Raw genomic sequence first — 22,036 nt, 5'->3', positions numbered from 1 at the left:
CGGTAGAAAATACATTACGATGTAATTCTGCGTATACATTTGTGAAATGAAGCGCGTGCCCAGCCGCGTGGTTCAGCTGGGCAGTCCAGCTCGCGGGTGTATACTCAGATTTAGATTATGTTTTATAAACATTTTATAATTGCTTTTTTTGGTTTCAAATGAAGTTTTTATTATTGTTTTAATGATTTATTTGATAAATTTACATTTTTTTTTATATTTTAACTCTAGGTAAGTATATTTTCAACGGCTAGATAATTTTACATTTTTGGCTAAACTTTGAAGGGTATCGAGTTGATGCGCGCGCAAGCGCATTTCCGCGCATCCAAACATGGCCGGTCGTAATAATTATGGCGAACGCGATCCGAGGTGAGGAAATATTTTCCAGTTATTTATACTTAAATTTCTCGTTATTTGCATCTCAAACGACCTATTCTTGTAGGTGCAACGCTTTGTGTCCTAATTATTTTGGTACCGCGCTCTATTTCATACCGGTTCAGCTTTAATTTCGACGCTTGCCAAATGTCGAATCGTGCGAATGTCTGGCAGACTCCACATGTTATCGCTCCTCCTGGCTGCCGCGAAACGCCACGGAGCCGGCTTTTTCAGAGATTCTGGATTGCCAGTGTTTTGTGTACAATGAATATGTTATGTTGAGTGATATGATGTTGATATGTGATTTCCGGATCAGGGGGTTGACGTAGGGTTTCTTGTTACAGGGATTTTGGGGGCGGCGGTGGTGGCAGTCGCAGGAATGTCGGAGGGAAACCTTTGCCCACAGAGCCTCCGTATAAAGCATATGTAGGAAACTTACCCGATGGCGTCGTCCAAGGAGACGTCCACCGCATATTCGAAGTAAGTACTCTTTCCATATAAACATATATTATACCCATGTGTCAGTGTTTTTTATACGCTAATTCGTTCATAAGAAACTGGCATGTAAATAATTCATCGGCCAGTCCTGGCATATTATCAGTCAATTGATTCATGTCAAGAATATAAACAAACAGGTAAAAAGTTTATGCTAATTTATTTTGTACTAATCATTGACATAATGCAAATTATGTATTGGTTAAGTTGTTGGTAAGTTACCAGCTAATGGTATATTCATGCCAATAAATTAAATATTATGTAGAACTACAAACTCTATTCATTGTTTTTATACCAATCATCTTGTATCTAAAATGCTGAGTCTTAAATTGTTGTCATCTGGGAATAATAATCCCAGATATATTAAGACTCATCACTTCAGAAAATCATACAACCATAAATGGTACAGTGGCAGACCTAATTCTGTGGCTTGCTTCTAAAAGGGTCGATGTCAAATTTCAAGAGACAAAATCAGCATCGGGCTAATAAAACTTTAGATTCCACTAATATTTTTCTGTTTTATGCCCCTGTCTTCAACAGGTTAATTCTATGAAGCCCCTAGTATTTGTTGGGCCAACATGTGAACGCTGTTGGCGCCAAGATCCTTTGATGTATGCATGAAAATCTGACAATAAATGGGTTAACAGGCCACCACATGCGACGGCCTATATATATGCTAAGTGGCCCTTGCCCAGTGCGTTGGCCCAATTTATGCGGCAGCATCTAATATTGACAATAAGACCTAGGATATGGGTGCTTAATGAATACAGGACTTTATTTTACTGATAAGAATTTCAAATAGGAACATCGAATATGAATATCGTCTACAGAAATTACGTCTTACTAATTAGATTCTTATACGCCGGTTTAACGTTGGTATGGTAAAGCCGGCCAAGCGTGGTTTAAGGCCGATTTAACCAAAGCTGTGGCAATATGTCAAGTTTTTATACATTGATACAGTGAGCACATTAAATGTTCGTTCTATACAAATTAACAGAAAACCTGTGAATTTTTATATGCTAAGCAGTGAAAACTATAATAAAACGAGGCATTGATTAGTCACTAGCGAAACTTCTCTTACATCTTGAAACGTGGCTATGAAGTGTCGAAAGTTTAAACCTTACGTGCCGCATTATATTTACACAGCATTTATTATTAGTAAGGGTGATTATATTCAATTATTTTCAAAATATGAACTCATTTCTGTATACAAATATGAAAACTGATATACATAATAATATTATCTGTGAAAATAGGTGCTTTATAATTTTTTTGTAAAGTTTACTTTGAATTTCCTTTAAATATATTTACTATGTGATTACTTTTTCTTCATATTATTTAAAAATTCTCGAGAAATATGTACGGGAATTGAATATTGTGGGGATGAGTGTCTCTCTACATGCCTGGGTGGAATTTGGCTTTCTTTACAAATGTTTTACACTGGCTTTGGTCTCAACCATTCGCCTCCAATCCACAGGACTAAGAGGACTTCCCATCCTGCTCTAATTTTCTTCCACGCAATCAGTCTGCCTGTGATGTTTACAATGTTAGGTCATTACAGGCCATTGCCTGTAATTCTGTATGATCCATTTTACGTCTTGTATTTGAATAGTGTTAGATAATTGTGGTTGTGTTTGTAGGGGTTCACCATCCGTCACGTGCACCTGGTCAAGGACAAGGAGACGGACAAATTCAAGGGCTTCTGCTACGTGGAGTTTGAGGATGTGGACGACCTGGAGAAGGCCGTCAACATGAACGAGAGCCTCAAGGTGGACGGGCATATACTGAAGATTGACATTGCGGAGGGGAAACGCAATGACAGGTAAATTATCTAACAGACAAAACTGTTTTCTTTATATGCATAATATTTAAATATAGTTCTTACAGTCTGAAAGAAAACATTCACTCACCTAGGACCATTTGTTTCGCAGAAATTCACATGGGACAAAGACATCAAATGGCCATTGAGCGCCACATTTCTTTTTTTACATTTGAAAGTTGCTCGTTAAACGTCGGTTCTAGGTTCGTTTAGCTTTCTATTAAATTGTATTAAGCTCACAACCTTAACAACATGATAATTGTCCTCTTCTGCTGATCAAAGTTTGTTCAAAAGCTGAAATATACTTTCAACTGTTAAAACTACAAAATGATACTGAATGGCCAACAAACAAATGGAAACAACCTGTCCTTATCAGAGGATAGATATTTGCTATTTACCACCTCCAAAGCTAATTTAAACAGGCAATATCTGTTCCTGCCAGCTTAAGATTAAACTCAACATTCGTTATAATCCACACGTTCATAGTGGCGTTAATTAAATTATTTTATCAAAATACGCTTATTGCAAGTTATGCTTTACAATATTAAGGCGAAGCTTAATGCTAAATCACTATTTTGATTAATCTTTATAACGAATTGTTGTACATTATGAATACCAAAAAATATGCTTTAGATAAATTGAAGGTTTTTCTTTCGTTTTGCTTCAGTAGAATACAAATAAAAAAATAAATTACTCAATAAAAAATATAAATGTAAACTACTAAAAAAAATACATTTTCAATAGAAATGTATGAACGCGTAAAGGAAACAACTTTTAAAATACAGTATAATAGCTAAGATTATCTGTGACAGTTTCACTTGATTAACTTTTTTGCTTTCTTATAAAATTATTTACAAAATAAATAAAAACCAGTTTTGTGCTTGAAATCGAACGTTTCTAGACTCCGTTCGTCAAGCGATTTTAATGCCTATTACCTACAATATAAGGTATACCAAGAATATACACATTTTTGCCTTGTAGCTTTCCTCTTAGGATGAATTATTTGTTTGCGCCCGTATATATGCAAAATGAATAATTAGCATAACTTGCGAAATATGTATGAAAGAGCAGATTATGAATTTTTGAAAGTTTTCCCTTAACCCATTTCTCTAAGACGTCATAGTTTAAGGCTCGCTGTCTTAGAAGGTCTTCCCTCCGGGCCACCATAATTTATGCCACATGACAAAATGTTTATTTTTTACCTTAATTTTAGTATGCATTGCCATCTTACAGTTTTTATTTTTTATTTTAAAAGATAAATTTGTATTAAATAAATACAAAAACAAAAAATGCGCACATTTTTACTACATCAATAAATTCAGGACAAGTTTGCACAAAAATTTATTCATTCTTCCTGTTTTCCTTCGCGTCAAAATTTGGGTTTTATTGTAGAAATTGTCGCCAAACAAATGTGCGTGCATAAAGTGTTAACGAAAAAAATAAATAAGTGTATATAAACAGGGTGGCCACAGACCTGGAAAACCGGGAAAACCTGGAATTATCAGGGAATTTTACGGAACCGGGAATTATCAGGGAAATGTCAGGGAATTTTAAAATATTCTTAAAATATCAGGGAATTCCAAAAATATAACGAAATTCCTTATTTACGATTTGTGAAGTCCCAAAATTGTGTTTTATTACTTTAAATTGCGGCGTGTGTAACAAAAGATATGCCGACAAAGACAAACTAGATAAGTAGGTATTTTTTTTATTATTATTTTCGTATAACCACCCGCCTTGGTTTTTCCCCTATACTATGTAGGTGCGAAATCTGTAAAGAAAAAGCTAGCAAAGTTACAACAAAGCGTCAAAAGGGTCGGACACCCAGTACGGTCGTAATAAAATTTAAAGATCATCATTATCAACATTTTTACAAAGTGTCAATACAGTAGAACCTCGTTAATTCGAAATCCACGGGACATCAAAAATCAAATTTCGAATTAACGAATTCCCACGTAATTCGAATTTTTATGAAAAAAAAAACAACCATTTTCTCGGCCGCCTCTTCAAATCCGGGTGGTATTTTAGTTGTAAATTCGTATTAATACCAATTATTTCTTTATTTTCGCGGCCGATTACCGTAGCGGCGGGCCCTTTAAATTCAGATATTCGTAAAAATGCTATATATTTACGCGTAAATCGAGATTTCGCTGCCGATTTCGGTCGCGGCCTACCCTTTGAATTGAGATATTCGTAAAAATACGATATATTTCCGCGTAAATCGAGATTTCGCGGACATTTTCCGTCGCAGCCAGCCCATTATTTCAAATATCTGAATTTAAATTCGTAAAAATACGATATATTTCCGCGTTAAACGAGAATTCGCGGCCGTATTCCGTCGCGGCCGGCTCTTAAAATTCAGATTCGAAAAAAATTCGCAAAAATACGATATATTTCCGTTTAAATCGAGAATGCGCGGCCGATTTCCGTCGCGGCCGACCCTTTACATGAAGATATTTGATGTAAATTCGTAAAAATATGAAATATTTCCGCGTAAATCGAATTTTATCGGCAGTTTTTCGTCGCGGCCGGCCTTTTAAGTTCAGATATTTGAAGTAAATTCGTAAAATATGTCATATTTCGGCGTGAATCGAAATTTTTCGGCCGATTTCCGTCGCGCCGTATTTTTTAACTCGGATATTCGAAGTAAAGTTAGTTAAAATACGATATATTTCCGCGTAAATTGAAATTTCGCGTCCGATTTCCGTCGAGGCGGGCCTTTAAAATTCAGATATTTCAAATAAATTCGTAAATATACGATAAATTTACGCGTAAATCGAAATTTCGCGGCCGAGTCTCGTCGCGGCCGACCCTTTAAATACAGATATTTGGTGTAAACTCGTAAAACTACTACATATATCCGCGTAAAACGTATTTTCTCGGCCCTTCAAACTCGGATATTCGAAATAAATTTGAAAAAATACAACATTCCAGTGTAAATCGATTCAGATTTACAAAATAATAATACTAATTAGGACGATGTATAACCCCGTAAAAATATATTTTTCGGCGTTTTACCGCCACGGCTGACTTTTAGATTCAGATTTACGAAATATTATGATTTATTTTCGCAAAAATCATTTTTTTTCGAATTTCACGAACAAATTTTCGTGCGCGGACAAAAATAAATTTCGAATTACGAATTAACGAATTTCGAATTAAAAAACATTTTGTATGAAAAAATTTTTCTGCGGAATTTTTTTTGGCGAAAATTTTGAATTACGCGTTTTTTAGAATTATCGGGGTTCTACTGTACTTACTTTTGTTTATTTGTCTATTTTTGTCTGGTCTTTTCATTTGTACACAAATTGTCTTCAGGCGAAATATCATAAATTTGTAATACCTAAGTGTATTTTGTTTTGAATAGATCATTGTGGTGCAAGGAAATAATAAATGCTTTAGATGACGGAATTACCTTTATTTATGTATCTGTTCTAATTTTCTGGCGTACCTAGATGAAAATCTCGTTTCAAAAATAAAATTTTGAACGATATGTCCTTATACCAAATAAAACATATCAGGGAAAAATATAGAAACTTCCCTGGAAAACCTGGAATTATCAGGGAATTTTGAAATCCGTTTTTTGTGGCCACCCTGATAAAGCAGTAAGTGAATTAGGATAGTCAAGGACAAATTGAAGCGTATTCTGTAGTTGCTAATTGTGATAAAATATAGAATGCAATAACTGGTCTAGAAAACTGAAAGTACCAATTAATGCTGAAATCTGTTACCACCAAATCTGAGCTCGCTTTCTTCTAGACATGCGGGGTTCTGCAATGGTCTGATCGTGAGACGTGTGCAGGCTTTATTAAGTATTTGGTGTTTGAAAGATTTCTGTTTGTAAAATACCATCTCCATGGTGCTGTAATTTTGGATACCAGTTTCATTTCATCTCTCCGTAGTATGGACTTTCTAGACCTGGAAAACCAGGAATTATCAGGGAGTTTTGAGATCTGATTGATGTGTCCACATAGATTTTATTCATACTAGCTTTAAAATCCTTCAAGGTAATATTAATTGGCTTAATTTTATGACCGTGCATTCTGCATAAGTATACTACACTGATCAGGAGTGGGTGTCTGTTTGGTTCTCCATTTCAGTCTACCTATTCTGTTTTTCATAATGAAAATATTTATATTGACGTGTTATTCTATTTCCTATTTGTTTATAAACATTCTCAAACTTAAACTTGTAAAATCAGTTACAAGTGTGTAGGAAATTGAAATTAAGATGTTATGATAAACCCATCTCCTTATGTCCTATTCTATTGGAGATTGGCTCATATCAAGGTATTTGAACCCAATCAGTGATTGCTGGGAAAATGCATGGCCTGTACTAATATAATGTTTCTCCAGGAACCGAGGAGGTGGTCGGGGCGGCGGTGGCTTCCGCAGCGGGGGTGGGGGCATGTACGACGATTTTGGAGGCCGCGGAGGTGGCGGGGGCAACTTCGACAGGCGAGACAACCGAGGGGGTGGGGGCGGAGGCCGCGGAAGTCGTGACGGAGATAGATACGGCAATGGTGAGCCCAAAACCACTTATAATAATGAATTAATAATATTGGCTGATTCTTAACCCTTGATGTATTCTGGGGAAGAAGCAACTCATGTTGAGAAAATAGTTTTACAGATACTGTTATTCAACATGGTTGCCAATCTTGTTCAAACACAATTTCATATATTATGGATGGTTATTTATTTAAGCTCTTTTTCCCTAAAAACATTGTAGCCGAATATGAAAATACTAAATGACATTCAAATGTACGAATCCAGGCACTGTTTAATATTTCTTATCGACACACCACCAACCCAGAGTCTAAATTCTATGTAAACGTAGTGAAATTAGAAAAAAGATACATTATTTGCCCCTTGGACCCAGAAGCAATGGACTTTTGATTTTTCTTATCTCCAATACTACATCCATGTTAAGATTAGGGTTTATTTAAGATTGTTACCTTGTGTTATTTGCTACATTACTATTTGCCTTTTACGATTAGACACCTTTCACAAGGATACACTTTTATATGTGGGAATTGGCAAAGTATCGTGCTGAGTGCGTAATACCCCAGATTTTACTGGAGAGGGAAGAAACATATTTTTAAGCGCGAAGATTAGAGGAGACTTCTATTTCTTTTTATTTATTGTGTACATTAACACACTTTGGGCGGGAAAGGTAGTTCTACCCCTTCGGTCGATTGATGCTTAACGGCGGGAAGGGTAGTTCTACCTTTTGTGCCGGCCTCATTTCAATGGCAGAAAAGACTGAATTATTCAGTGTTTTATATGAATATTGTATACCAATCTCTTTGTAAAGGTCCCAACTATATGTACATAATTATCGAATCGTAATGCAAGTCTTCTTTTTGCAATTCATCTTCGTGCCTTTCGTTTACATCGGTATTTAAACAAAAGGATAGTATATTATTTGTTATTGTAATAATTCTATTACTGGAATGAGGGTTTTTATGACCGTGAAACCCGATTCAAATATCTATCTCTGTTCCGCCCCACTCAAGTGAGCGAAAGATGTCGGACGTAATTAAAGAAAGCAGGTATGGGCAAATACCGTTAGGCAGACCGTATTAAACATAGTATGTACAAGGTTAATTGAGTTATATTTCAAATAATATTTGATTTTTGTTTAGTACTTTTATATCTTGGGTATGCTGAGTTACTACATTATTTTCGCCCGGCGAAAGCGTTAGCGCCAGCGCAAAAAATACCCGCCATAAATGTGTTAATAATCATTTTTAATATAATTAAATGTTATTTGGAGGTATACCTTCATTTTCCTGATTCTAAATTGGTTTTTTCTCTACTCTATAAAATATTATATTATCACATAGCAGGTATTATTTAATGACGATAGGCTGTTAACAACCGCAGTTACATGTTTAAATATAGAGATTCAGACCTTCGAGTGATAACACGTAACACGGGACTGCTAATAATGATTCACCACATTGCCATCGTGTGTCTAGTCATTATCACCAGCCCTGAACATCTGCACAGATAAAATCAAAGATATATACTAAGTACAGCACAACTCGGCTAAAGTGACACAAATGTTTCGACAGGTGATTCTTCAATAGAAAATTCACTCTAGTATAATATGTTTACTAATCTCATATATTCTTGAGTTTCCCTATACAATTTTAATGGGCAAGTGACACTGAATACCAAATAAAAGCACTTATTCTACTACGGTGCATCTTTTTCATCACAAAGAGAATCTAGTGCCATATTTAATTTCAACAGTAGTTTTATTCACTCGAACGATAGCATAATAAATAAAAAAAATGTATTGAGCGATTGAGATTTCTTAGCATTCGGTACCGGATTCGACCGTGTTCATTCCAAAAATTATACCTCCAAATATTAATACCGAAACATTTGAAACTGTTGGCTGTGATTTAAAGCCAATGAATCCACCTATATTTCGTCGTTTATCCCTTTATTTTTTAAAATGTTCAAATTTATAAATGCATGAATTCTGTATGTTAATTCTCGAAATTACTCTACCTTATACCTATGTATCTGGGGCAATATTGAATATTACTTTTTTTATAAGTTGTTTATGGTCTACGGGAAATGTCTTTAGTTGCAGACATTAAAAAATTGCAATCTTTAATATGTAAACAGAAGTTAAATTTTTTAAAAATAATTTAAATGACACACGATACAAAACAATATCTAGAAAATTCCATTAGAGGAATATTAATGACATGTTTCTGTATTCGATAGAAGCTTAATCAAGCTAGCGATTAAACATATTAGCTGATTACGGGAAATTCTAAAGTGGTTATAAAAAATACACCCAACTCCCAATGTAACGCCAAGTTGTGCTGTACGTTATATTTGAACTTATTACTGAAATATGAACATTTCGAAACTAAATTAATTTGATATTTCGTATGTATAATAATATTATGTTAATGTCAATCTGCACTCTTGTGCGAAGGATCTTAAATAAAATCTTAATCCTATGCGCAGATAATATGCTTGCAGACCGGGGGGGCAGCCGAGGAGGTGGGGGCCGAGACCGGGACGGAGACGAGGGCCGCGGAGGAGACTGGGGGCGAGGAGGGGGCATGGGGGGCCGGGGAGGCCCACCCCGCGGAGGCCCTGACGGCGGCAGGAGGAACTTCGATGACATGCCTAGCTCACAGCCAGGTAATTAGATTTATGCATATTACTATTCATATTTTTTCTGTTTATATTGTCTATCTTATGTAATTACATTCTAATCTAGGATCTCGATACAACAAAACCTACGTCATTGAGTACACAGCTGAAACTACTTTGTAGTGAGAATAGACGTTTACTAAGCCTTAAAAAAGTTGGTCTGCCAGTGCACCTCTTGGAGGGTTCCGCGCAGTCATGGAAATAGTAAAAGAATTTTTTTGTAAAAATGACATCAAAGGGAATATGAATATACATGAACGGGAACGGTTTCTAAAGCCTTAGACACATTACGGCTATATGCATAATGTATAATTTGGGCGTGGCCTACAGGGGTTATGTGCTGAGGTGTCCCACTACGCTATAATCTTCCTCTGGAGACAGGGTCCGATCAATTGGGGAACTGCCGCGGTATATCATTTATTTGTATGGGTTCTGTCACCTTGATATGACAGCCGCGTAATTACGGCGCCCTTTAAATTGTTGCATGGCTGGAGAGGGGGTCGTATAATTTTTAAATATCGCCTGGCTAACAAATCGCGGTGCATCATCGTCGCCACGCCCACACTTATAACACACCATCTTGGGATTGTATGGCAAACAATACGAAATTCTATAAAACGCTTTGAGCCGCGTAATTACGGCGCCCTTTAAATTGTTGCATGGCTGGAGAGGGGGTCGTATAATTTTTAAATATCGCCTGGCTAACAAATCGCGGTGCATCATCGTCGCCACGCCCACACTTATAACACACCATCTTGGGATTGTATGGCAAACAATACGAAATTCTATAAAACGCTTTGAGCTTATAGCATAATCTGTCACCCCCATTACGATAGGGGTTGATAAGTGGATGAGAAAAAAACAGGTCTCCCGACTCTCTTCTACTAATCGATCCCCATCTTACGAAACCGTTCCCGTTCATGTACCTTATGATGTAATTTTTACAAAAAACTCTCCCAAGAGGTGCAGACCAACTTTTTAAAGTCTTACTAAACGTCTTTTCTCACTACAAAGTATTTTCTTATGTGTACTCTATGACTCTATGGGTTTGTTGTCTCCGGATCCTAGACTATTTCGTTTGACAATCTCAAGTCCACTTCCAAAAAAAATTGAATGAAGGATTTATAAATTTATTGTATTTTCAAACCCTCAGCAATTTTTAATAGTAATTAGTATTTAAAATTTAAACATAATTTCAATCAAACATTATGATATTGATGATTTAATCAACTACATAATATTATCTATTATGAGGTGGACAATTTTGTATTTCAGTTTTCTAGGTTTGAAAAAGTCTTAAGCATGAAAACTTTGTCCTTTATCTATAACGTGCCAGTTTAACTGTTTTTAATCCATTTACTATGCCACACGAATACGTTTTAACAGGAATTTGCATAATTCCAGATACGACAGGTCGGCCGAAGCTAAAGCTGATGCCCCGAACGGTAGAAACGCCCATCAACTCCCTGGCGCAGACGAGCCAGCACTCGGCCATCTTCGGGGGTGCAAAGCCCCGCGACGAGGCTACAGCCGTTCCTGCAGCCAAGAAGCCCTAGGTCCACCACAACTCATTACACCCAGCCAAGGAAAAACATTAAAGCACGGGGGGTCTAAAGTCTATATGTTGCAACGGGAAAGATCACCTTTCATCGCTTTCATTGTTTACATAATTCGGCCGACTGTGACAATACTAAATTATCGTAACATCCGAATATACTAATATAAGCAAGTCTAATTCTCGATTTGTTGACATTTTTTTAAATGTTAACAGAACTTTTCTTACATCATTGTATAATTTGTTCACTTTTGACGCATTGTTCCTCTTTGTTTTTACAACACTAATACTACAAAAGGCGCGTACATACACACTGGAAATGTTTTTAGTTGATTTACACATTCAAAGGTAATGTTGTTTTTACAGACCGTGAAGTGTACATATTACATATACGATTTGAGCGTCGAAATGGGAAACAAAATGGGGGATCCTTAGTTGATTTATGCATAAAAATGATAATTTGTATGTTGTCATAGTCAAATGAATTTGTCATAAAATCAACAACCAAAAAGCGTGTTAGAAGATTGTATAATGTGGTTAAATAAATCAATTAAAATATGCCATTAGGTTTTGAAATGGTACAGGGTATTTCAGTAGCCGGAAGTGTTGACACGATGTATGTATGTATGTTGTTGATGATCAATTTATCTTGAATCCCAGCATTTGGTTTTCCTCCCACTCTGGAACAGATTTTATTGTTATTTTTGTGTCTCGTCAAATAGAAGCGATTGTATATATATGCATTTGGCGTGCTAACGTACAAAAGTTGTAGTAATAAGTATTTTTCGCAAATCGTGTTCCAAAACGGGAGTCTACCAAAGTGTGTGATGGTTTTTTTTAAATGTAGATTGTACACCAAATTATTTACAAAGCAATGACATTTGATCTTTTCGAGTTTTTTTTTAATTTTTAATTTGTAATCTTTAGGCACCTCGACCCCCGGTGCGCCCTGAAAAAAAACTAATAAACAAATAAATTTGATCCGTCAGTATGTTTTATTCGTATGAAGTTGTAACAGGAACCCTAATGTGACCGTGTTTGTATTTTTAACAGTTGTGCATTGGTAATGGGCTTGAGTAGTTTTTGAATGCGCCGTCTTGTGAACCGGATCATTGGAATAAGTAGCATTTTTTTAAACTTTTTTTTTTGTATACCCCGACATTGTATGAACCAGTCAATTATTATTCTCGACATTTAACTCGTGATTCGAACTACTAAAAATATTTCTTTAGAATCATGTTACCTGTGTGCGGTGGTAGTTCATACAGTGCTTTTAATTAACTACGCTATAAACTAACTTAACATCTCTTGACATTTCAATGACTTATGAGAAGTGCTTTACTCCACAAGAATAATATTATGTCTGGGAGTAAAGCACACTGCCAAAGGTATTGGATATGCGATTACACTACAAATATCGGCGATCGATGCGGCATAGATATGTTATTAAAAGGCCAATGATTGAATTTATTTATAGTATCTATAAATATGTTTGCGGGCCGGTCCTGTGAATACTTTAAGTGGTCTTATATTCAATATACGCCGTTGCATTGAATCGACGACATTTTATAACTTAATAAATTCCTTAATTTCTTTTTTTTATTTATCTTAATTAATTAATTCAAAGCTGCTTACTTTTATTGAAAGGTGTTTTTTTTTTACTCATTTGTTCAACAAATGCAAAATTTGTTAAAACTTTGTCTATTTCCTCCAAATTGACTTAAAATATTACGGTTATTTGGAATTTGACGATATTTTGCTTCTAGCGAGGGAGGGATTAAATTTTTTGGTGTCGTATTATAATTTTTCCATTTCTTCAAAGTTTTAGTGGTCTTATAAAACAATAATAGTGGAACGTCCATTAAAAGTGCTAAGTTAAGGTAATTGATAAGATATCTGTAAAGCCCCGAATTGAAAAAACAAAACATTTGTCGGATATCCGAATAACCGCCATTTATTGATTAAATACAATCTCTTTTGAATATTATGTATTTAGAGTTTCAAGCAATTCTATTGAAAAGTTGGAGGTTCGAAGAAAAAAAAATTGTCACAATTTGTACCATTTTGCTAAAGGAGCAAATAAAAAATTATTATATTACCGTTTTTTGTGTATCGTTGGAAAAAAAATTTAATTAGTTAACGGAATTTATGTTAATTATGATAATTACAAACGTCAATATTGATCATTTTTTAATCGTAAATAATTCCCCTTCTCTCATTTATACCACTTTATTTATTCGTACACATTTCCCATTTTATATTATTGTTTATTTAGGGGTTAGTTTTATTATTTTCTATTTTTTTATATTGTTCATAAAATGTTACTGAAATTTACAAAAACAAATATATAATTAGCGGAAGTGGGAAAGGTATGGACTAAATACTGTGTGTTGTTTTGATTGAATGTGGTGACCATTGTTTCAGTAGAATATGATAAATATATGTGTAGATCTAATGATGATGTAAAACTGATGAAATCAATCATCCTCGACTATCATCTCCGGCAATAATTTATTTTTTGTATATCCTATACTAATCTTGTATTAAATATTTTCAACATTTATTTATTCAATCTTTGTCTTTTTTTTCTTCAACTTGTGCAGTCCAAATTTGGAGAGCCACCTCTCTGTCGTTCCCCGGAGGATCCTAGTAATTATACTGATAATTATTTTTTTACCGTGAAATAAACCAAAAAAAAAAAACTCTGGGGAATTTTGATCGAATGGTTATAAAATAATGTAATCTTTTAGATAGGTTATCTTCAAACTAGTGCCCAACAAAGAACAACACCAAAATGGACAGTGAAAATCTTTGATTTATTTGTGCTAAATCAAAACGTCTATTGTCTAACGTTAAAGGCCAAATTACACCTACCGAATGTAATGTCTCAGCCGAGCATTCGGCAGGTGTAATTCAGGCATTAGTAGGGGGGTTTACTCCATGCTAGGAAAACCTTCAAATTATAACCAATATTGGGAGAAAGCATTATTTACAGTGTTGTGAAAATCCTTGTGCAGCATAAAGCCTACATTTCTACACTGCATTAATGGTAGCTTGAGCTACGTACTCAGAAAATGCCAATTGATCCAACTATTTTCCCAATCTTTTTAAAGCATCTTATTTTAGTGAGCGAATGGCGAATGGTAGATATTTTGAATGTCGGTGTTTATCTTTTGTATTGAGTCACGGGTTCCTAACCATCTCTAGCCTAGCTAAAGGCGGCGGCGATCAACTGTTCAACTAACTAACTTATTACATTACAACATGGTGGTACTCCAATTCATTGAAATATTGAGCCCCACAAACCGCTTGTGCATTCTAAGATTTCGGTAAGACCCGGTAGAAATAAACATTTTACTGACGTTAATACATACAAGCAATTGGGCTCTAGGTATTGACTTTATTATTGGAGATGTTCCAAGTTACATTACATGTTAAATGTAACCAAACTGTCGCCGCCTTATCTGCCCATATTTACTATAGATTTTCCAATTTTGCCTTCACTTTTTAATAATGACTAGGTGATGTAACATTAGCTTGCATTGCATTAAAAATGTACAAAATGACATACAAAGTTAAGTGTATTTTTCAGATAATAGTAACTATTTTCTTCCCTAGAATGGTTCAAATTTAGTTAATAGCATTCAATATCAAAAATGGTTACATTGAGAAAATATAAATGGAAAATTTATAGCACATTGTTATGAATAAATATTAACAAATTATTTGTTGTGAGAAAGACGAAGAGAAAATGTTTCAACTAAATGTAATTTATCATTGTGTATTATTAAAACCTAATAATACGGGAGTTTCATAAACGATAATTTTTACATACGGCTTATATATACATATTATACAATATGAGATACTGTGCATTGTATCTTTGTGAAAATAAATAAAAACATTAAAAATTTAAATCTTTTTGTTATTAAAACTATTGTTTTACTTCGTTCCCGAGAGAAAAGCAAAAGATACAGCTGCGTCTTAAAAGAAATATATTTTTACCCACATTTAGGTCAAAGATACTGGGAGGCTATAGCTATGAGGCACGTCTTCAATCACCGGACTTTATTATGACTGTCGCAAAACCTTCATGGATGGTATCAGCCAAGAAGGCAGCAGCAGGAATAAAAGGTCTTCCACAGGGATACTCCATGTTGTGTACTCATGTCGTAAACAACTTGTTGCGCACAGTCTACAGACGTCACTACTGAAATCACGAGACCCATGTCGCCACTAATGATTGTTGAATTCTCGAAACATCAAAACAATGCTTTCAAACCTCGTTCACAACCAACCAGTTGCTGTAGCTGTCATTTTTATATTTATTTATTTGCCGTACAAGTTCCTTTAAATACAGAATAAAACATCTAAAAAAATATATGATAACAAACAATAATAATAATGATAATACAGTGTAGACATACTAAAATGTAAATTTTACTTTCAGGTTAAAGGAAACAAAATATTAACTAATAACTATTTCTCGTTCTTCGTCTCATTCTTATGTACCAATAAGCCAAGGAGTACGTATGTATATTGCAAGGTGCGTGTTTCAGCTAGCAGTGTCACTAACACCTATATAAATGGGATGAAAAATAAATACTTTTGCTAATGTAATTACTTGATTTATTATAAGTGATACATATTACAATGAATTAGGTATTTGCGTCAATCTCATTTTTAGTATTATTTTTCAGTACTAAAATGTTGTAGTTTGTATGAGAATTGTCGTTTCCGTATCACCTTAAGATTTATTTTACGTGGCGTTTGTACGCCGTTTTGATTTTATGTTCTATATCCACAAAACGCCACACCATTTTCGTTTTTTATGTACATTCTGTTATGTACATAACAAATTATGGAGATAGAACAAACCAACACTTTTTGAGACAAGAACTGAGAGATTTGTTCTTCGTCCACAATGTTCCAGGCAAATGACTCAATGCCATTGGTCAAAAAGCATGTGAAATATAAAAGAAAACAGGAAATGGCAAATTATTAGCATAGTTTTGCTCTACATCCGGATATGGAACAAACCAACAAAGTATATATAATATATATATTTTTTTGGAATAACTTAGGAGTAAAAAACCCAGCGTTGCCGATTTGTGGGTAATTCCCCAAACTGCGGGGAATTTTTCAGCTTTTTCAAGAATTGGGTATTTTGCGGGGAATAACTTTTTGCGGTGAAAATGCGGGGATTCTGGGCATTTCTTGATGAATTTATCCATTCATATTACATTAAGTACATTCGGTGAAAGATTTCGTAGTTTTATTTTATGGCAGCACTGTAGCATTTATTTTTAAATGATAATGTCGGGGTATTCCTGAAGTTCGGGACCCAAACTTGAAGACATATGAATTTTTTTAGTCATAACTTCTATGGTGGAAGGATTATTTTCTTACGTACATCTTCTTATTTTGATGAATTGATGACTTGTTGTTGGAAAGTTTTATTTTATAATAAGTAATAACGGAGTTTTTTAAGTCTTTTTTAAAATGGATAAATGGTTAAAAAAGTGTGCAGTTACAAAGGAGCAAGGCAGTTTGCAGGTACGTTATATTTATTACGTGTTTAACGATATTGTAGGTATGTAAGTGAGATTGTAATATAATTTCGTTTTCTCTCGCAAAAATTTTCTAACAATTTTCTATTTTTTAAGGGTGAACGAAAGAGAAAATCCAAAAATGATGAATTGGAATCCGCAGCTTCCACTCCCTGTTCTTCTACAGGTCCATCTGAAGAGTCAGAGAAAATAAAGAAGGTAAAACGTCTCAACAAATTTAACAATCTGTGGCTAAAAGAACCGGATTTTAAAAGTTGGATAGGAAAAGATCCCAATTTTAAAGACGGAAATGAATTAGCATCGTGTTCTATTTGTTCCGTGTCAATCATTGCACACAAAAGTGACCTAATTCGCCATATAAAATCAGACCGTCACACGAGAAAATGTGCTGAGATACAGAATGTTCAAAAAATGTCAACTTTTATATTTCCTCACGGTTTAGAGAAGAATAGCTGAATTAAAATTAGCCGGTGCTCTAGCTGAACACAATATACCATTATCATTTATGGATACATTGGGTCCCCTCTGCACAAACATTTCTCCCGATTCCACTATAGCTAAAAATCTCAACTTGTACCGAACCAAAACTACAGCTGTTTTAAAAAATGTCTTAGGAACTTCATTTATGGAAAAAATCTGTGATAAATTACGTACCAAAGGAAACTTTTTTTCACTCATAATGGATGAAACTACAGACCAGAGTTCTGTAAAACAATGTTGTTTTACTGCTATTATGTACGATCACGAAATCAACAAGGTAGAAACATTATTTTTGGATATGATTGAAGTAACCTCGGGAACAGCTACTGGACTATATGAGTGTTTAAAAGAAATGTTGCTCAAGAAAAATATTCCAATGGAGAACATTGTTGGATTTAGTTCAGATACAACAAACGTGATGGCAGGTGAACACTGCGCTGTATTTGCGCTTCTCAGAAAAGATTTACCCCATATTTCCGTAATAAAATGCTCATGTCACATGATAATCCTGTCATCTTCCAAAGCTTGCCTCAAATTGCCAAGAAACGTCGAAGATTTCTTACGTTCTATTGGAGCTCACTTCAGCAGAAGCTCACAGAGGCAAAAGAAGTTCAAAGAGTTTCAAGAGTTCTCTCAAGTGGAAATACATAAAATTCTCGCACCAGCTCAAACTCGATGGCTGTCATTGATGGCTCGTGTGGATCGTGTAATAGAACAATACATTCCACTGAAAGCCTACCTAACCGAATCAGTCTTTTCGGATCCATCAAAGACTACGGAAGAAATGCTCATCACAATGACCAACCAATTTACAATTGTGTATTTAGAATTCATGTCGTATGTTCTTTCACTTGTAACAAATTTTATTACAGTCAGAAAAACACTACTTCAAACCCTTAAACCCGAGGTAGAAAAGCTTTTAAGAACGCTTTCATCCAATTTCCTAAAGATCAATTACGTCAGATCATGTGACGATATTCTAAAGGGAGACTTCAATAACACTGCACATTTCGTAGATTTATATCAGATATATGTTGGAATAAATGCTACAGAAAGCATGGAAAACTTGAAAAATGATAATAATGTACCCCGTTCAGCGATTCAAGATTTCTACAAAACATGCCAAGCTTTTTATATTGAATTGACAATGGACATTGTCAAGCGATTCGATTTTAGCGATTCTTTATTTTCATTTATATCTATAGTGATTCCATTTGAAGCTCAACAATTTCAAATAAATTCATTGCTGCCTGTACTTCAACGATTTCCGTTTCTCAATAATTTTGTTATAGCAGAAAATCTGAATGATGAGTGGCGGGCTCACGCTATTCTGGATTTCTCCCTACATGGTCTAAATGCAGACGACGATGCTGAAAGTTACTGGGCTAAAGTGTTTCGCCTAAAAACCAATACAGAAAGATACTTGTTCCCAAATTTAAAAATTGTAATAAGTTTATTACTTGTATTACCATTTTCAAACGCTTCCGTTGAGAGAAAATTCAGTGTACTGAAAAATTTAAAAACGGAAAACAGAAATCGCCTACAAACAGATACGGTGGTAGCATTGATGACAACCCGGGAAGGTATTAAAAAAGAAGGAGGAAGTTTGAAGTTCAATCCTTCAAATAAAATGTTAACGAAAAATATATGGCATGATTCAGTGATTAATGATTAAAAGTAGATAATTATTTTACATCACTGTATAAATGCTTACCTTGTTAAAAATCCTTTAAATATGTTGTTAATTAATAGTCTTATAATAATGTAAATTGCTTACTAAATAATTTAACTTCATTGTTTTAAATGATTTCCTTCAATATAAATTAACAAAATAATGTTTTAAAAATTGTTTAAAATTATGTTTTAACACTAAACTACCATTTTATCATTTTTTTTAAATAAATATTTTTTGTCTCGTTTAAATTACTCGTACTTGTCACACTGTATGATTATATTGCCTTTTTTTCTACTAGCTATACAATTTATTGAATTTTTTTTAATATATAAGTTGATTTAATAGGTTGTCACCTATTTTTTTTTAATCTTACATTCTTATGTATGTAATAATATGTGTTAATCATGTCAATGGCCAAATAAAATAAAATAAATCAATAAAAAAATGCTAATTTCCATTAAATATTGTATTATTTTGAAGGCGAAATTTTAAAGGAACTTGTGGGGAATTTGCGGGGAATTTGACATTTTGCATTCCCCGATTCGGGGATTTTGAACATTCGGTGCGGGTATTTTAGAACATAAGCATTGGCAACCCTGAAAAAACCTCAAATTGTAATTTTGAATTATTGAAGACAATATTAGCGATTACTAAACGAAAATGTGAAACAGAAAAAGAAACGGTCACATCTTGTAGCACCGGTAGAGCGGTGCCCCGGCAAGGCAAGGGTCCTTGGTTTTGTGGATTTGGAACAAAAACGTAAGTCTGTTTTTTTTTACCAATATATATCCAATGTAAGAAAGCAATACTAAACATTAGTTTTATTTGAAAAAGTCTACTTCATTAAAAACAGTCTGTAGAACAATCCAATATTTGGTTAGCGATGTGCCTATATTTATATACCTTTACCTCCGCGCATTTATTTCGCACAATTTTTTTGCACTGACTCTTGAAATTCAGTATTATAGTATCTTTGATAGTTAAAAGAAACCATTTTACCATTTTTTTTCTCTTTCTTATCATTGGCTATATCATCAGGGCAATCTTCACCCTGCGGGCTGTGACCCAGCACAGCTCAGAGGAACTGCACCTGTACCAGTCAGGTAGGTTTCAGATCTATAAGGTGTGGCGTCTTCCATCAATCTTCTCCTCGATTATCAATTGGGTACTATACTTGACCTGTAGCGGCAGCTTCTAGAATAATACCTGGTACTTCCTTGAAAGATCTAGAACATCGACCCGCATCGCATTGGAACTTACGAGACGCGCGGTGAAATTTTATCGAGCACCCAAGATCTTCGAGAGCAGCGTAGTACCTATCTAGAATAATAGCGAAGCCACCAGCCTACCTACTTATGGCCTGAAAGGTTTTGGATTTTACTAGTAAGCCTAGGCTTGTGTGACTGCTATATAAATACCACATAGCGGTACCTAAAGGGCAGCTACAGAGCATTCAGTAAGCGAGTCCCGGGCAAGCGCTATTCTGCGTATAAGCGCGTTCCTGCACCGCATCGTGCACCGTGCCTCTCGCTCGCACATAAAACCGAAGGTACCTACCAGCGCACCCGGTTCATCACACTGGAGCATCAGGAAGACTTAATGTCTTCACCAGTGATGAACACTACGATGACGACATCGTCGTTCGTCATCAGCAAGTCCGGTCTCCACTAACGCGGTGTCAAGACACCGACTTTATCGCCGTAATCATGGACCACGTATTCACATCCCACCATGATGTGACCTACATGCATCCCATCGTTAAGCACATCAACTAGTATGACGAAATCGTCGTTCATCATCAGCAACAACTGTGACTACTCTGGCTACATTGGACTCAGTAAATCGACTACCTCAATAAAGCCACTGCTAGGATTCACACACATCTTCATTCGTCTTCCTACCAGATCCCCAAAGACACAACATCTGTTGACGTTGTTTTAGAGATGCAATATGTGACTTAACGTATATGTCTTATCAGGGATACGAGACAACGAACTGGAAAGTAAAGTTTTGTATTGCAGTATACTGTAGCCTGTCCATTTGCATCGCAATGCGAATATTTAAAAAAATATATATTATTTGAAACTGCACAAGAGTCCCAATTCCTCTGGAGCCAGTGAGACTAAGGCATCTCCAATTGTGGTATGTGTGAAGCTGAAGTTAGTGTGGAAGGGAAGGAGATGGGGATAGGAAGGTGGAGAAGTACCTGACTATTCAGATCTGGTCACCAAACACGGCCAAAGCCATTTTAAGCAATGTGTCAATTCTGAATGGTGGTCTTACAGCAGGGCGATACTGAGAATATCTTCCACTCTGAAAATGTTCACTCTATTGTATTTTTTTTTATTAAAAAAAACATATTTTGACAAAATTATTGAACATGGACATTAAAAAGAAAAAGCCATGACTTAGGAAATAGGGAAGAGGAAGGTGGGGAAGTAACTGGCTATTCAGATCTGGTCATCAAACACGGCCAAAGCCATTTCAAGCAATATTTCAATTCTGAATGGTGATCTTACACTAGGGCGATACTTAGTATATATTCCACTCTGGAACATGCCGCAAATATACTATGTATTATTTTAAATGTGTAATTTGTGAAATAACATAAATTAATAAATAAAATTTACTTGCGCACGCCAGGATTTGAACCCCTGACCTCCAGCTTGGTAGTCAAGAGCCCTACCCCTTGACAACGGAGGCCGTCAGACATTTCTTTACTTGATAGTGTCACACTAAAGATGATAATTTTCTTACTACTGATTTTCCACAACTTCACAAAACATGTCCTGTGATGTGATAGCATGTCGTATCACAAACCTCTATTTTACAGCAACAGGAGTTTTCAGAAAGGGAAGAAAAAAATTGAACATGGATATTTTCAAC

At 35.1% G+C, this 22,036-nt stretch overlaps 1 protein-coding gene across 2 annotated transcripts; it reads left to right on the top strand.

Annotated features, from left to right (window-relative positions):
- The first annotated feature begins 280 nt into the window (after nt 1-280).
- Nucleotides 281-15,306, top strand: LOC149413210 (eukaryotic translation initiation factor 4H-like). 2 transcript variants are annotated; one of them, XM_089644874.1, is made up of 6 exons: nt 281-366; nt 717-852; nt 2,508-2,689; nt 7,042-7,208; nt 9,694-9,858; nt 11,275-15,306. In XM_089644874.1, the coding sequence occupies exons 1-6, from the start codon at nt 329-331 to the stop codon at nt 11,424-11,426; spliced, it is 840 nt and encodes a 279-aa protein (XP_089501000.1). In that variant the 5' UTR covers nt 281-328; the 3' UTR covers nt 11,427-15,306. The 2 variants fall into 2 exon arrangements, with proteins under 2 accessions (XP_089501000.1, XP_089500999.1); XM_089644873.1 differs by having other exon boundaries at nt 9,679-9,858.
- The last annotated feature ends 6,730 nt before the right edge of the window (nt 15,307-22,036 follow it).

Source organism: Hesperophylax consimilis, chromosome 22 (assembly GCF_061612785.1).
Source record: "Hesperophylax consimilis isolate HC1 chromosome 22, BYU_Hcon_1.0, whole genome shotgun sequence".
Taxonomy (NCBI): Eukaryota; Metazoa; Arthropoda; class Insecta; order Trichoptera; family Limnephilidae; genus Hesperophylax; species Hesperophylax consimilis.
This window is presented reverse-complemented; position numbering and strand designations above follow the sequence as displayed.

Bases quoted from the DNA above. Each gene is read 5' to 3' on its own strand.
- LOC149413210 (XM_089644873.1), top strand. From the start codon at position 329: ATGGCCGGTCGTAATAATTATGGCGAACGCGATCCGAG. The intron at 7,209-9,678 runs GTGAGCCCAAAA...TCCTATGCGCAG, and splicing joins CGGAGATAGATACGGCAATG to ATAATATGCTTGCAGACCGG. The intron at 9,859-11,274 runs GTAATTAGATTT...GCATAATTCCAG, and splicing joins CATGCCTAGCTCACAGCCAG to ATACGACAGGTCGGCCGAAG.